Here is a 15,657-nt window from a genome sequence, read left to right on the forward strand (position 1 = left end):
TGGTTTGTGAGGAGAGGGATCCATGCCGGAGATTCTTAGAGGTGGCTAAAACAGTTTTAAAATGATGATTAAAATTGATTTAATTGATGAGATCGACTATGAAAAATGCCTACGATTTTATTGTGATTTATCGGTGATTTTAATTCGAATTTAATGCGTTGCGAGTATTCGATGCCATTGGGAAGGGTCAAAGCATCTTTCACGTGCAAAGTGTATCAGGGCAGGCTTTTTGCTTTCGTTCCGTCAAAAGAGGTTAATGTGCTTCGCCAAGTCTGAGATCCGTTGTCGATTATCCATGACATGCAACTAGGTTTCAATTATTTCAACTTACTTCAATTAAATTTTTGTAACGATATTTAATCTGTGTGGATATTGTTCGGACTGACCATGATTAAGGTATTGGTATTTGAGATCGTCAAATAATATATACTATTTAGTGTTCTAATGAGGAGCCTCGCATCATTACCTTCACAGCTTCCAGGGTGGTAGACAAGGTTATTCTCCAGTCCTCTGCAGTAGCTCAGTTCGTGCCAGCATTTGTTGTCGTATGTTGTACCATTGGCAGTGCACACTGGATCTTGATAAGAGGGGCAGTCTTGGAAACACACACAGCGTGATTCATGAGCACTGTATGTCCTGCAGACTCCAAACGATGGACATTTAACGTTGAGACAAGGATCGAGGTCTGTGAACAAAAAGGCAAATAAATAAATAAATAAATGAATGAATGAATGAATGAATGAATGAATGAATGAATGAATGAATAAATAAATAAATAAATAAATAAAGCACAGACCACAAAAGTTGGGCATTCAACATTGAGACAAACATCGAGGTCTGGGAAAACACAAGCATAGAGTCTCTGGTTACGCTTTTTTAAAGAAAAAAATGTGCACTTTAATTTGCTTCTCTTCGGTGCTATTCCTAAAGGATTCGCTTTTGGGAAACTAGTAAGAGTATACACAATATACAGTTTCCCAGTATTTGCCACAGTGCAAATAAAAAAGTATAAGACTTTGACCTGATGGATGTGCGTGAGTTTATTTCAACTATATTCAAAAATCGTCGGTAGTTTTCAGCTATCCTTGGAACAGTTCAGAAAAGGAAAAAAATAAAAGAAAATTAACTTCACCGTCTTCGAAAAAATTCACAAGACAATCTGGAATCTCCAATAAAGTTACTTTAAGTACAAAGTTTATGAAATGATCAAAATCAGAAAATTATCGAGAACTGCCCCGGAGAAATATCATGTTCCGTAGTCATATGCAACAAGCTGACATTTTCCAGGACAGTAATGTGTATGTTAAAAGCATGGGATTGAATGGTTGCGTAATTCTTTCTTGGTTATAACTTAATCAGTTGTGACTTCAAATTTTTCTAGATCTGTGAATTATGCACGGTCAGTTTACAATAATCTAAAGCGCCGTGTACATACAGATGGTTTAGACTTGGCACGGGTTCATTTATGAGAAATTTCACAGTGTAGCTTTCGAAAGCGCTGTGTAACAAATATATCCCAAAATGCAATGTATGCATTAAATAACAGTTTAAACTCTTTGTCAGTACTCGCCTACGTCCCATTGACCTCTGGCTGTGAACAGCAAGTTTTGATGTGTCATTCGATCAGATAATAAATAACTGTCAAGCAGAACACATGCTGGCACTGGGGGGGGGGGGGGGGGGGTGACATCCAGGTTCTTATAACGCACTCGATGGCATTTCTACATGGTCAGCAGAGCCTATTAAAGTTGAAAGCAGTAAAGATAATACTAACCTCCAATGACAATGTAACTGACAGATAGTGGATCATGTTGACTTCCTGCTCCACTGAGATCTTTGACACAAATCGTCATTGATGTCAGCCCGACGTCCTGAAAATAAATCAAAATGACTTTTTGTGATATTAAGCTGATGCTATACATTTGAGCCACTTATATCATACTGCCTAGTACAGACGTGATAACGTAGCTTCTTTTAAAAACCAATGCTGTTGTTGACTGTCTATGATCCGTTACAGTCTTTTGGTGTCATCATTTCTTCTTTCTTATGACCTACGGTGTTGACGGTTTCTACTTTTAAGTCAGGTTTTTGAATAATTTCGTTAGGATGATCAGAGACAGTTTTGCGTAATTTCAACAAGGGTAGGCGTGAGGGAAGGGGCAGTTGAACACCTACACAGAAGAACTTTATTATCGAGGTGTAAGTGTGGGAAGGAAGGGGTAGGTAGGGATGTAGTAATCTAAATACGATTCTCTACACTACCGTCCTTATGTATCTTACCTCCACCCAGGCCGTGATGATGTTATTTTCTGGTGGAATCTGACTTTTCCTTTGACGGTCGTATTGGTGGTGAACAGAGATGACGACAACTGGAGGCGCATAGAAAGTAGTGTTGTATTGCACTTGCTGTGAATTGAAACAAAAAAAAAGAAGTGAAATGCTGTCATATATCAAATTCGTAACTACGGACGTTTTTGTTGGTGTTCGTACTCAGTTGTCTAGTTGACAACAATGTAAGTTATTCTTCACAAAGCCGCCCATATAACAACACTTTTTGAGACTATAACAATATTTGCACGCTGGACAGAAGTCTCGTATACTTGTATGTGGGTCAGACATTACAATTACTTGTTAAAGATACTAACCTGACAGAATCCATAGTTCTCGTTAGCTGTTGGGGTTCCACTGTTGGAAAAAAACGCTTCTCCTGCCAATGTAAAATTGAAATCAGAACCATTGCCAGGGAAAGCGAACCAGTCCTGTGAAAACAAAATATAAAGGAAACATAAACACATCCACATTATAATAATATATTTTAGACACATCCATTCTAAATTTTACATTTCCAGTGCCACCTGGGGCAGTCAGCCTAACTCTATCATTCAATGAGCAGCAGTGGAAAATTAAATGAAGGGTACCTTCTTATCACTTAAAAGGAATCGACCTGCATGACCTTACGCTAGAACTAAAACTAAGTTGAAATACGATCACTTACCACAATTGTATCTTGGTGCTTTCCATCAAATGCCTGGAATTCCCTGATACAGATCTCAAAACTTCTAGAACTCACATTTTCCAACCAAGCATACATAGCATCTTGAGGCTTTGTATCACGAGTGTACTTAGCGGATATAAACACAGAAGGCCTTCCACCAAAGCTCTGGAAAATTTTCAAAATTCGTTCCACATTTGTTACTTAGCAAGGATAAATTGTAGGGGCAGGTTTTCGGTAAGTATTAATTTAACAAGGGATAGGTCCTCTCACATGAATTCTATGGCAATCTTAGCTTTGGAAGCATTCGAAAATCTTTCGGAAAGTTGACGGTATTTAAGGAAATTATTCGGCTACTACTGAGCTAGCATATGTTCTGGGGTACTGTCAGTTAGACGACCTGTGAATGCTTCACGATGAATTAAAAATTTCTACAAGCTATCTAGCTTACAAACTTCATAACTGATGTGTTTATGTCGCAGTAAATGAATGCGAGCACTGTGTTTACTTTACTAGAAGTGATTTGGTAAACACGGTAAGATTCGCGGGCACCAATTATTCTAAATTATTTCACAGGTAAAATCAGTATAACAAAAATTCTTTGTTAGGACTATTTGTCACGTGATCGGATCGCGGTTAGAGGGTCCTCCACTAACAGTTGTCCAATAGGCCATTTCCGAGTTGATTTGAGCCTCATTACGAAATTGAGTCTAAGTATAAAGCTTGTAAAATGAAAACCTCATGTAATGAATGAAAACCGATTTTCATAATAAAAACTAAACACGAAGCCTCGCTTTCATAAGGAGATTGAAAGCATCTCGCAAATGGCCAATCAGACTCGTTCTCTTTATCTGTTTCTCCTTTGTTTGCGTTTGGGACACCAATATTTTTTATTCGAAGTATTTTATGAGAAACGCTTCCAAATGGATTTCCCAATTTGAGGTTTGTTGATTGGTAACTGAACTCCATGACGTGCAACTTAAATTAGCAATCGAAACTGCACTGGTTGGAAACAAGTTGAGAAGTAAGTGACCAAGCGAGTAATTTTTATATACAGTAACTGACTTTTGCTTTCTAAATTTTATAAGGCTGAAATTACGGATGATGAATGATTTTTTTGCCATGCACGTTTTCTGTTTAAAAATCAGAGCTTTGTTTGTCCTACCTGTGAGAAAGTCACTTTGTTGCACTTTGTTTCTGTTGTCCATATACCACTGAAAGTCACACTTCCTTTTGTCATCTGTGGTTGATCCTGGAAAGCCAGCCAGTTTATGATTCCAGTTCCATTTGCTCCAGTGCCTGTCTCACGTGCACACACTTCAAAGCCACGTGCACTTAGAGACTGAATCCACACAGCAGCAGGGGAGTGGACGCGTGTAAATTCCTCACCATGGCTGATTGACACGTGAACTTGGATCTACAAGGTGAAGAACATATAAAATATGGTTATCTAAACTATTTTGCGTCCTCCAGTTGTCTGATTTGAGACTTCTCTAAAAACATTAATAAAAGTAACTTCCAGGTTATGTTAACAAAGGACTACCATAAGAAAAATGACTGGTACCGTAACAAAAGCAATATCCTCCAAGAAACCCTGATTTTCTCTTTTTCTGGTGTACCAAAAGGTAACGTACAAGTTTTGCTTTCCTGACAAATACATTTCTTTAAAACATTTCAGTTAACCCAGAGGTAAGAATAAACCTTACCTTGCCTGAACCGCTAAAAATCTCAGGAAATTGAACATTTGTACAGCGTGGCAAACGGCAGTGTTGGGGCGGTGAACAAGTACTGTTGCAGCTCCAGCCCTGTAGAGTCTGCGACATGTTGAGCTTCCCAGTTTGATAAAACGTCCCTTGAATGCAAGGCAAAAAAGCGTTAGTGAGGTATACTTTAATAAGTTAGGTTTTAAGTCGCTTCAAATTACTGAAAAAAGATTCAAAATGTGAACTAAAATTGTTCATTCAAACAGAAAGCCGAACAAATTTCCAAATACGCAACTGACGTGTTCATCGGATTACGACAAACCTGAGATCATCACTTAGTTGATTTTTTTGAAAATCACTCTCTACGTTTCAATTCATAATTCAAACGGTTGCCCAAACAATCATAAGAGTTTCAGCTAATCGAGAAAGAGTAATAAAATATAGAGTTTACGATACAACACGATGGAGATATCAGCTTTGATCCACCAACCCGTGACCACACCACTGGGACTAAACACGAGTCGAAAAAAAGAACATTTTGTTCCACATCACGCCATTGATGCCAATTAGTCGACTGAAAGACAGACACATAAGAAACCGGAACCGGAAATAGCTCAAAACATTAAAAAGCCCCATGAAGGGTAGGGCTCCTTTAGCCTCCCACGCAGTCGTTTGTTTGGGGATCCGTATTACCTCCTCCCCATACGAGTCCCCTCAAAACGACTGCGTGGGAGGCTTAGGCTGGTTACGTTCTCAGTGGCTTTTCATGGGTGGGTATGTGGTCATCCGAGCCGCGTGGAGATCCAACCATTTGCAGATGTCAAAGACAACACCTTCTCTTCAGTTACGTTAAGACCTTGGGCATTGGTCCGGCCGGGATTCGAACTGGCCAGCAGTCAGGTGCCCTTCCAACTGAGCAACAGGCCAGCTGTCTGTATAGAATATGCATGCAGAGCAATTTTTCTAGTGACATTAATGAAGTTTAATTCCATGCTCACTTTTGCCTCTCAATTTAAGTACACTTGGTGTAACATATTTTAAATCATTGTTCGGGAAAACGATTTTCGAAAGATAAATTTCGACAAGGAACTCTCAAACGATTTATTGGTACAGCTCGTACTTTAATTATTTTTGTTGATATCTTGGACGTGTAAACAATATCTTTCAACGTGTAAACAATGTCAAATATTAACGCCGTGAAACTGACCCTCCGTTAGTAAGACTGTAAATTCGAGATACTGTAAGCTAAGTATTATCACAAAACTGATGACAAACTAACCAAGCAGTGTTTGCAGGAGAAATGGACGATTGATAGAGGGATGTTTGTCCATTAGTTTCTTGTTATGGTTTGTTTACCTTGTTTACCTCTTGTTTTTAAATCTAAGGAACCAAGTGTTTTTAAAAGTAAAAGAACTGAGGTGTCTTTTGCTGTTTTCAGTGGAGCTGTAGCTGTTCACGGAAAGCTACAAAAACAGACAAAAGAAAACAAACAAAAAATATGAAGCGATCACGAACACAGTAAGGGAAATTATGCAAATATTATCAAGCACTGAAAGTTAAATCTCCACAAAACTCAGTTGGACTTCAATTCTTGAAGTTGAAATAGTTTCGAACAATTTCGAGGGCATGCGTCAGTTATGGTAGATTCGGTAGACTGCAAGCAGTCCCTTTCTGGTCAGTCGAGAGGGTTCGCTCACAGCAGCGAGACTGGAGCGAGGAGAAATAGATGAGAAGAGACTGTGGGAGAGGCAGGAAGGAAAGGGACTGCGCTCTTTTTCCCGCCTCTCCCCAAGCCCCCCTCCCGTCGTTCGCTCCAGATTTTTCCCGCTCGGCTATTTCGCGCGACCTCTCGACTATCAAGAAAGGGACTGCTTGCAGTCTATAGATTCGGTTATGTTTAAGCGCCACATGGCAAGTGTTTAGCTAGCATATAAACGACAGGATAAGTTTCTTAAAAGATCTGAAATAAAGTAACAGTTGTATGGAAGACAGGCACTTTCGAGCGCTTTGTCCAATCTATTTTCGTGTCAGGTGAAAAGATATGTCGAAAAAGTCTTGCGGTACTCATTTCTTTTAAGCAAAACCATCCATACAACGTTTGAAATCCAGTTCTCAAACCCAGAGTTCAAGGACCTTGCTGTTTACAGTGCACTGAGAATAGTTTTTTTTTTCTGTTGTTTTTTGTACTAAAATTCTCATTCTACCCACATGAACTAGGAGCATTAACCTTTCATTGTAATTGACTGCAGTTTAATCATTTAACAAAACACGAGTCTCTATTATTTTAATAAGCGTCTTAATTGGCCCGAAAATGAAGAAAGGAAAATTTATCTTCAAATTATTTATAGGTTAGATCAAAACAACATTATGTGTTGTCTGGATAAACTTTCCAAATGGCACGAAAATGAAACAAGCCATTATCTGAAAATTTATCTATAATCGACTTGATTTCAAGGTCAGATCAGTTAAAGCAGGAATAAATTGGAAGGAACTGGTATTTTAAGTTAAATTTAATGAATTTCATAAAGAGATTGGCTATTTTGGCAATGATTCTTAAAATATTTCTAAAAGAATTTAAAAATCATATAACAATGTATCGATTATTCTTTCAAAATCGAAGCTTACTTATCTGTGAAAAACGAGTGGCTACGCCAATTTTGATTTGGATTTTCATAGCCTTTACAAAGATCTTCGTTTAATAAGTCGCGTTAAAATACCTTTGAATTAGGAGGCACCATCTTGAGATACACAGAACGTATGCGCAGCCTGGGGCAAGAGGAGTCTTCTTCGATCCTTAACAGATATAGTTTATGCTTACCCTTGCCTTGTAATTTACTTCTACATGATGTAATATCTTTTCAATGTTCGGACATAATTTTCGAACAATAAACTTCGACAAGCAACTTTCGGACGATTTGTTTGCACATTCGGACGTGTAAAAAATGTGAATATTAACGCCGTGAAGCCCTCCGTTAGAAGTCAAATTGAAGGAACTGTGAGCTAAGTATTCTCACAAAACTGATAACAAACTAAGCAAGCATTGTTTGTAGGAGACATGGATGATTGACAGAGGGATGTTTGTCTATTAGTTTCTTCTTATGGTTTGTTTACCGAAAACAATTTTCTTGTTTTTAAATCTTAAGAACCAAGTGTTTTTAAAAGTAAAAGGACTGAGGTGTCTTTTGCTGTTTTCAGTGGAGCTGTAGCTGTTCACTGAAAGCTACAAAAACAGACAAAAAAAAACAAACAAAAATATGACGCAATGACGTACACATTGAGGGAAATTAGGCAAATATTATCAAGCACTGATAGTTGGATCTCAAAAAATCTCAGTCGGACCTCAATTCTTGAAGTTGAAATACAGGGTGTTTAAAAAGTTCGTTCCGATTTAAAGTTGTTAATTTTTTTAAACAAATCAATTGTTTGTTAGAACTTAAATTGTGGTAGAGATTTTATTAAAATAGCTGACAATAGCAATTTTAATTGTCTACTAGATGCCTTTGTTTCGATTTTCGCGCCAAATGTGCACACGCGCGTTTTCCCGCTATTTTTCGCGCCCTTTGTGTATGTTGTTCCTTTCCCCCAATTTGATGTTATTCTCTGATTTTTTTTCCTGAACTTTCTTTTTCTCTGTCACAAAAATGAAGTCAGACTCCATTGTTTATGCTAGAGCTCAAGCAGCCATACTACGATCATCTGGTCATTCAGTCAAAGAAATCGCTAAATTTTTTAACAAGACTGAACGTTGGGTGAACAAGTGGTCGAAAAGAGAGTGCTTCGAAGACAAATCAAGAGAGTTTACTCGTAGCACGAGTCAAGTTCGTTCGGGATTCGGGGACAGGGATGCAAGGATACAAGTTCGGGGATGGTGGACTTGGGGACGCGAGATGTGGGACGCGGGGATTTAAACAAAACGTACCGATGTATTAAAAAATAAATTTGAAAAGAAAAAGTATATGCACTGCTTTTGCAGGGGAATTCACTGATGCATGATTTCACAAGTTAACACGTAGAAAACGAGGCTTGGGCCTAAAACTGGCTAGTCTGATGCAAAAAAGGCTAAGAACTGTTACCTTTGCTCCGTGTTTACGTCAGACTGGCTATTTTCAGCCCCAAACCTCAATTTCAACGTGTAAACTTGCGAAATCTAGCATCAGTGAATTGCCAAAGCAGTTTTAAAATTGAAAAGAATACCCATGCAAAAACATTTTTAACTACATCAGTACGTTTTGTTTACGTCCCCGATCCGATGTCGCGTCCAGATATCTAATTGACTATTGCGCGGACTTTTTTTTAGAACGAAGTGGCTTTGAATTGGAACAAAACGACCGTAGTTCGCATCCCCGCGTCCCACATCTCGCGTCCACAACTTCCACCTCTCCGAGCTCGCGTTCTTGGGTCCCTGTTCCCGAGTCTTTTGACACAGCCCAACAAGATGGCGCTTGAGGGGCGGGCAATAGTCCTTCGCCCTCCGTTTTCTCAGTCGCGGAAATGGAATCTCGGCTTCAGGTGTATGAAAATAGAGGTCTTAATCTTCTAAGAAAATGTATGAACACTAAGGGATGTCGTATTTCTTTCCAAAGCGGCAGCGAATCACAGCGGTAATGGCTCCAGCGATCGATAACGGAAAATGTTGCAAACCTGGGCTGAGTTGCTCGAAGCATGGTTAGCGCTAACCATTGGTTAAGAGGTATTAAAACCTATAGGTTGTTATGGTATTTAACCCGGGTTAGCGCTAACTATGCTTCGAGCAACTGGGCCCTGAAAGTTAATTTTTCCGTTCATCACTGGAACGTCATTAAATATAAAAGAGAATGACAACGAGAAGACATAAAAGGAAGAAAAAAAGATAGAAAAATAAAATTTGGATCCTGACTCGAACTTGGCTCGTGACTCGACATTCCGGACTCAGGCTCGAACTTGACTCGTGCTATGAGTAAACTCAAACCAAGAAGCGGACGACCGTCTGTTTTGACCAATTGTGCTCGAAAATCAATCGAGAAAGCGAAGTACAAACGGAACAATTTAACAAGCAAGATTACCAAGAATCTTCAGCAGAAAAATGACAAGGAGAGGATGGAAGGCTTTCAAACGAAAGAAAATACCTCTGTTGAGCGAAAAGCAAAGGAAAGCGCGTTTGAGATTCGCCAAGAAATACGCGAAGCTGACAGCAGAGGATTGGCACAATTTTTTATTCACAGATAAGTGTCCAAAATATCTTTTCCAGTACTCAAATAAAAACAACGATATCGTATGGGGTTCGCAGGAATGTGATGTTCTTCCGGCTCACACTTCAAAGGCAACTCAGACGTGGTGTCAAAAGAATTTGCCAAACTTTATAGGCAAGGATGGCTGGCCAGCGAACTCCACTGTTCTCAATCCCATTGATAACATCATTAAAAATAAAGATGGGCATTCTGGTCACTAATAATTTGAATGATCGAATGAAAAATAAGCAAAAAATATACCTAATATTTAAAGAGGTAGTTTAACTAAGTAATGAAACGTTAGAAGAAAAATTGACGTTAACGCGTCAGTTAAAATTATGGTGGATTCGGTTACGTCTTAACCCCGCATCGAAATGTTGGACCTTAAACGACAAGAAAAATTTATTTTAAAAGAGCTCTGACATAAAGTAAGAATTACATGGAGGCTAGACATTTTTGAGCGCTTTGTTCAAGCCATTTGTGCGTCAAGTAAAAAGGTATGTCGAAAGAGCCTTGCGGTTGCTTAATGTTTCTTACAAGCTTTTGGTTGTCCATACGTTTGAAATTCCGTTCTCATATCGAGAGTTCAGACACCTTGCTGTTTACAGTGCACTGAGAAATGTTTTTTTTTTCCTGTTGTTTCTTGTGCAAAAATTCTCATTCTCCCCACATGAACTCGATGCATTAACCTTTCATTGTATTCGACCGCAGTTTTAATCGCTTAACAAAACACAAGTCTCTATTATTTGAATAAGCGTCTTAATTAGCCCGAAAATGAAAAAGGAAATTTCTGTTCAAATGAATTTATAGGTTAGATTAAAACAACATTAACGTGTTGTCTGGATAAACTTTCCAAATGGTGCGAAAATGAAACAAGCCATTATCTGAAAGTTTATCTACAATCGACTGGATTTAAAGGCCAGATTAAACCGGAAATAAGTTAAAAGGAACTGGTATTTTAAACTAAATTAATAATGAATTTCACAAAGAGATTGGCTATCTTGGCAATGATTCTAAAAATATTTTTTAAAAATTTAAAACATATAACAACGTATCAATTTTTTTTTCAAATCGAACCTTACTTATCTGTGAAAAATGAGTGGCTACCCCAATTTTGTTTTTGGATTTCGATAGCCCTGACTAACTCAGATTTTCGTTTCATAAGTCGCGTTAAAACACCTTTGAATAAGAAGGCACCATCTCGAAATACACAGAACGTATGCGCTGTAGCAAAAAAAGTCACCTTCGATCCTTAACAGATCCTTACTCCTACATAGTGTCTATCTTTTCAACGTTAGGACATAAATTTCGTACAATAAACTTGGACAAGTAACTTTCGGACGATTTCTTTGCGCATTCGGACGTGTAAAAAATGCGAATATTAACGCCGTGAAACCCGTCGTTAGAAGTCAAATTCACTGTGAGCTAAGGACTTTCACAAAACTGATAACAAACTAAGCATGCATTGTTCGCAGGGGAAATGGACCATCGATAACTGGGATGTTTGTCCATTAGTTTCCTGTTATGGTTTGTTTTCTAAAAACAATTTTCTTGTTTTTAAATCTAAGGAGACAAGTAAAATGTTTTTCAAGCAAGAGGAGTGAGTTGTTGTTTCTAGGTGCTATTTAAGTGGAGCTGCCCCTGTTCATGGAAGCTTAAGAGCTCCAAAAACGAACGAAAGAAAACAAACAAACAAAATATGAAGTAATCACGTACACACTTCTTAATAATGCAAATATTGTCAGGCACTGAAAGTTGATTCTCCACAAATCTTAGCAGGACTTCAAATCTTAAAGTTGAAATAGTTTCGAACAATTTCGAGGACATGGGTCAGTTATGGTAGATTCGGTTATGTTTAAGCGCCGTATGGCAAGTGTGTTTAGCATATAAGCAACTACAGTAAATAAATTTCTTAAAAGTTCAAGAATAAAATAACAATTGCATGGAAGACAGGAATTTTCGAAAGCTTTGTTCAAGCTATTTGCGTGTCAGATGAAAAGATATGTAGAAAGAGTCTTGCCGTTACTTATTTCTTATGAGCAAAACCGTCCAAACATTGTTTGAATGCCGTTCTCAAACCCAGAGTTCAAGGACATTGCTGTTTACAGTGCACTGAGAATTGTTTTTTTTTCTGTTGTTTCTTGTGCAAAAATTCTCATTCTCCCTACATGAACTCGGAGCCATTAATCTTTCATTGTATTTGACTGCAGTTTTAATACAATCGCGAGTCTCTAAACACGAGTCTCTATTATTTGAATACCCGTCTTAATTAGCCCAAAGATGAAAAAGGAAAATTTATCTTCAAATTAAAGTCAGATTAAAATAACGTTAATTAATGTGTTGTCTGGATAAACATTCCAAATGGCGCGAAAATGAAACAAGCCATTATCTGAAAATTTATCTACAATCGACTGGATTTAAAGCCAGATTAAACCAGCAATAAGTTGGAGGTAACTGGTATTTTAAACTTGTAATTTAATGAATTTCATCAAGAGATTGGCTATAATCAATGACTTAAAAGATTTTCCGTGGTTGCGACATGAATTAGATCTGAATATAAAGTAACAGAGAAAACACAAGGAAGCCGATCGCGAAATGAAGATCAATGAAGCAAGCAGAGTAAACAAATCGACACCCACCACTCTCAAACAAATAATCACTGAATTGCTTTTGTTATTATAAGAAGCGAGGGAACATTTGTAGAAAGAAAGAAAACAAAATGACACAAAGCGGTGTGATATGCTCTTATGAAAAACATTTTGTCACGGTTGTTCTGAATTAATAAGGAGGTAAAACCAATTAACTTTCTTGTTAAATGAAAGATTCAGTTTTAAGATCGCAAAAGGCGATTTTCTCATAAGAGTATTCGAAAGCATTTTCGGTAATCTTATAATCGCATTTTTATCTATACTTAATTTTACTGACGAACGTCCATAATAATGGCCATTTTTGAGCTACAGACTCATAATTCGTTTGGGATGGACTCATCCAGTGTGTCTCGATCTTGAACAAACACCTTTTAATGAGACCCTAATATTCACTTCCCATGATTATTGACTTTTGTGCTTGAAGAAAAGAAATTGACTAAGGTGGGTTCAAAAGAAATGAGTTTAACTCATGTTAACTGGGGATTGGCACAAAGTTAGGGAGGGGCAAAACACGCTTGAGGCACGTTTAAGCAGGGGTGGAAAATCACTGGGAATTTTCTCATGACACTTAACAATAAAGGCGAATTACTTCATCCTAGGCGGAATATTGTCCAATGCTTTGTATGGTGACAGGCAAAGCCAGACACTGGCGGAATTAACCTCAGTTTAAATGCTGAAACCTTGTGCTGAAACTATGAAAATGCATCTGTTTATGCGTTTCTTAGTTCGTCTGGGTATAAATTTGGTAACATAGAGAATTACTTAAATGCTGCTACTGAAATAATAATATTCATTAAAAACAAAAGAATACTAACTGTAGCAGGTTCAGGGTCGTTTTGACGCACAACCGAAATATACGGGTTACGTTCTGGTTTGGCAACAAGAAAATGAAACACAATTATAATAAAATCTTGTCAGTCATAGTATTTTCCTATTCTAGAACATGTCTAAAGGGAATAACAATCTTACCTTCAACGGACAAATTGAGATTTCCCAGAATGGCTAAAAACAGTAGGGCCGAAACATACATCTTGAAGGCCATCTTGCCGAGACAAAGAGCACACTAATCTCACGTCTGTTAGAGCTGATATATATACATAGATGTTATTAAAGTGGCAAGTAAATGGCGGTGTCACCTTTCTCTCGGATGATTTCGCAACGACCTCTTAAACTGTAACCGCACACTCCGATAAAACATATATTCTGCCTATTTTGACGCAGTACGTGACAAGTTTCATGAATCTTTGGAAAAAGCTACAAAAAATGCGCAAACAGAGCTTTTCCTTCGCGCGTTGGCTTCAATGACACTCGACTTTACTCTCTTAAATGGTCGGTAACCCCTACTCTTTTCTTTTCCGTTCTTTCGTTTTTTTGGAAAGATTATTTTCTTTTCCAGTTCTCCACGGATTGTGAATAAATGAACGAGACATCTGAATCCCGTTACTTGCACGCAGCACTCAGGGTTTGTAAATACGGTCGTTCAAAGACTATGTTTACTTTAACGGACGTCACCAGTTGAATGAATTTGTTCAAAAGACGCACTCATATAAACGTTGGCATTGAAAGTTGCATTCTAGGGATTCATTTGGAATGCTGTTAGAGTAACCGACACTGGGGCCATATGGAGTAAAGAAGACAGATTTTTGGAGGCAAAGTCGGTGACCCATCCAACCCTCCACCCCCCGCCCATTAGTTTTGGCATTTAATTTCTGACGCCAGCCACTCATCCATTACCTAGCAACAGGAAAAAGTTTATGAAAAAATCGGTGTAAGAAGATTTTGTATTAGTTCTTGAAGCATTTCATTGACAGCGCATGAATCGAATTCGCTTGGTGTCGCATTATCCGCCGGCTGTACCAACTTGGAGTTTAGGTGCTGTGCGACTGTTGATTCACAGCCGTACTATTTGGAAAGGCGTGTGAGAGGCAGGGCGTCTCAACCAGTCCCAGGTTGAAAGCATATCGACCAGGAGTTTGAAAATGTTCTTCCCCAAATCATGCTCCAAAGTCGCTAATATAAAAGTATAAGGTCTGTCAGTTTTTGCCTCCTCGTTCCCCACTCTTCTTTATCGTTTCTTCTCTCTTTCGTGCCATATTTAACTCGTGAATGCGCGCATGCGCATTGAACGAGTTATCGTAATGTGGGGAAATTGTCACTCGCTCGGTCACTCAATCAAAATCATAAATTGAAGTTGAGAAGTGATCATCGCAGTGAATTTTCCAATTTATGCAATTGGAAATTAGAAGCCTGAAAAAAATCCAGGCTTCAACGGGATTCGAGCCCGTGACCTCCGCGTTACCGGTGCAATGCTCTACCAACTGAGCTATGAAGCCACACATTGGGAGCAAGGTCGATTGTGGGTTCCCATTTTCCCGTGAGAGGAGTGAAATGATGTAAAGTGTATGAAATGATTCATATATGAACTGCGGATGTAGATGAAATTGAGAAGTGATCATCGCAGTGAATTTTCCAATTTATGCAATTGGAAATTAGAAGCCTGAGAAAAATTCAGGCTTCAACGGGATTCGAACCCCAATGTGTGGCCAACCTGGGCCAACCAAACACAATGCGAACAATGTGTTATACCTTACCACTACTTACTTCGTCATCCACGAGTTGGCTCACAGAAGCCTTATTTAATAAGGCTTCTTGGTTAAGCCGCTTATTACTGTAAATTTCGAGTTACTGCCATCGACATGGCGAGATAAAGCCTTGGACCTTCTATACCAACCTCGGGGAAAGAGGGAGAGACCAATCCCCAACAACAATTGTGTCATACCAGAAGATGTCCTTCCCAAATTATTGCAAATTTTTAAAATGGTTTTCCATCTAGGCTTGGATCAGGAACACCCAGCGAGAAACTGTTATCAAAAACGCGACAACGTTTTCCTTCTCCCAAGACCGTTTGAGGACCTTTTCAAGAGCTATTTCTATAAGATAACAAAGGTTGTCAATTCTCTTGACGATTAGATATCATTGCCCGAATTTTTCTGGCTGATTTTACCATCTGAAAACTCTCGATGGCGCTATTTCGTACTTAAGAAGACCTTTCTTTTCTCCGAAAACAAAAAGCATTAATTTTCCAGTGTTGCGGAAGCTCAACTTAA

The 15,657-nt window shown here is 38.4% G+C and overlaps 1 protein-coding gene across 5 annotated transcripts in view; it reads right to left on the reverse strand.

The window, feature by feature from the left end:
* LOC146473540 (uncharacterized) overlaps positions 1–15,657 on the reverse strand; it is a 92,914-nt gene that overhangs the window by 59,532 nt on the left and 17,725 nt on the right. For 2 of the 5 annotated variants that reach the window (XM_085118212.1, XM_085118214.1), the window contains exons 2-9: positions 13,520–13,625; positions 4,699–4,844; positions 4,158–4,409; positions 2,996–3,160; positions 2,646–2,759; positions 2,281–2,406; positions 1,775–1,871; positions 467–685 (exon numbers count right to left, since the gene is read on the reverse strand). The exons of the other annotated variants lie outside the window; for them this stretch is intronic. In XM_085118212.1, the coding sequence (XP_084974338.1) occupies positions 467–685; positions 1,775–1,871; positions 2,281–2,406; positions 2,646–2,759; positions 2,996–3,160; positions 4,158–4,409; positions 4,699–4,844; positions 13,520–13,592 (1,192 nt within the window). In that variant the 5' untranslated portion in view covers positions 13,593–13,625. The remainder of the gene's footprint in view (positions 1–466; positions 686–1,774; positions 1,872–2,280; positions 2,407–2,645; positions 2,760–2,995; positions 3,161–4,157; positions 4,410–4,698; positions 4,845–13,519; positions 13,626–15,657) is intronic. 5 annotated transcript variants of the gene reach the window in all.

Source organism: Pavona decussata, unplaced genomic scaffold, assembly GCF_977016875.1.
Source record: "Pavona decussata unplaced genomic scaffold, jaPavDecu1.1 SCAFFOLD_93, whole genome shotgun sequence".
NCBI classification, from domain to species: domain Eukaryota; kingdom Metazoa; phylum Cnidaria; class Anthozoa; order Scleractinia; family Agariciidae; genus Pavona; species Pavona decussata.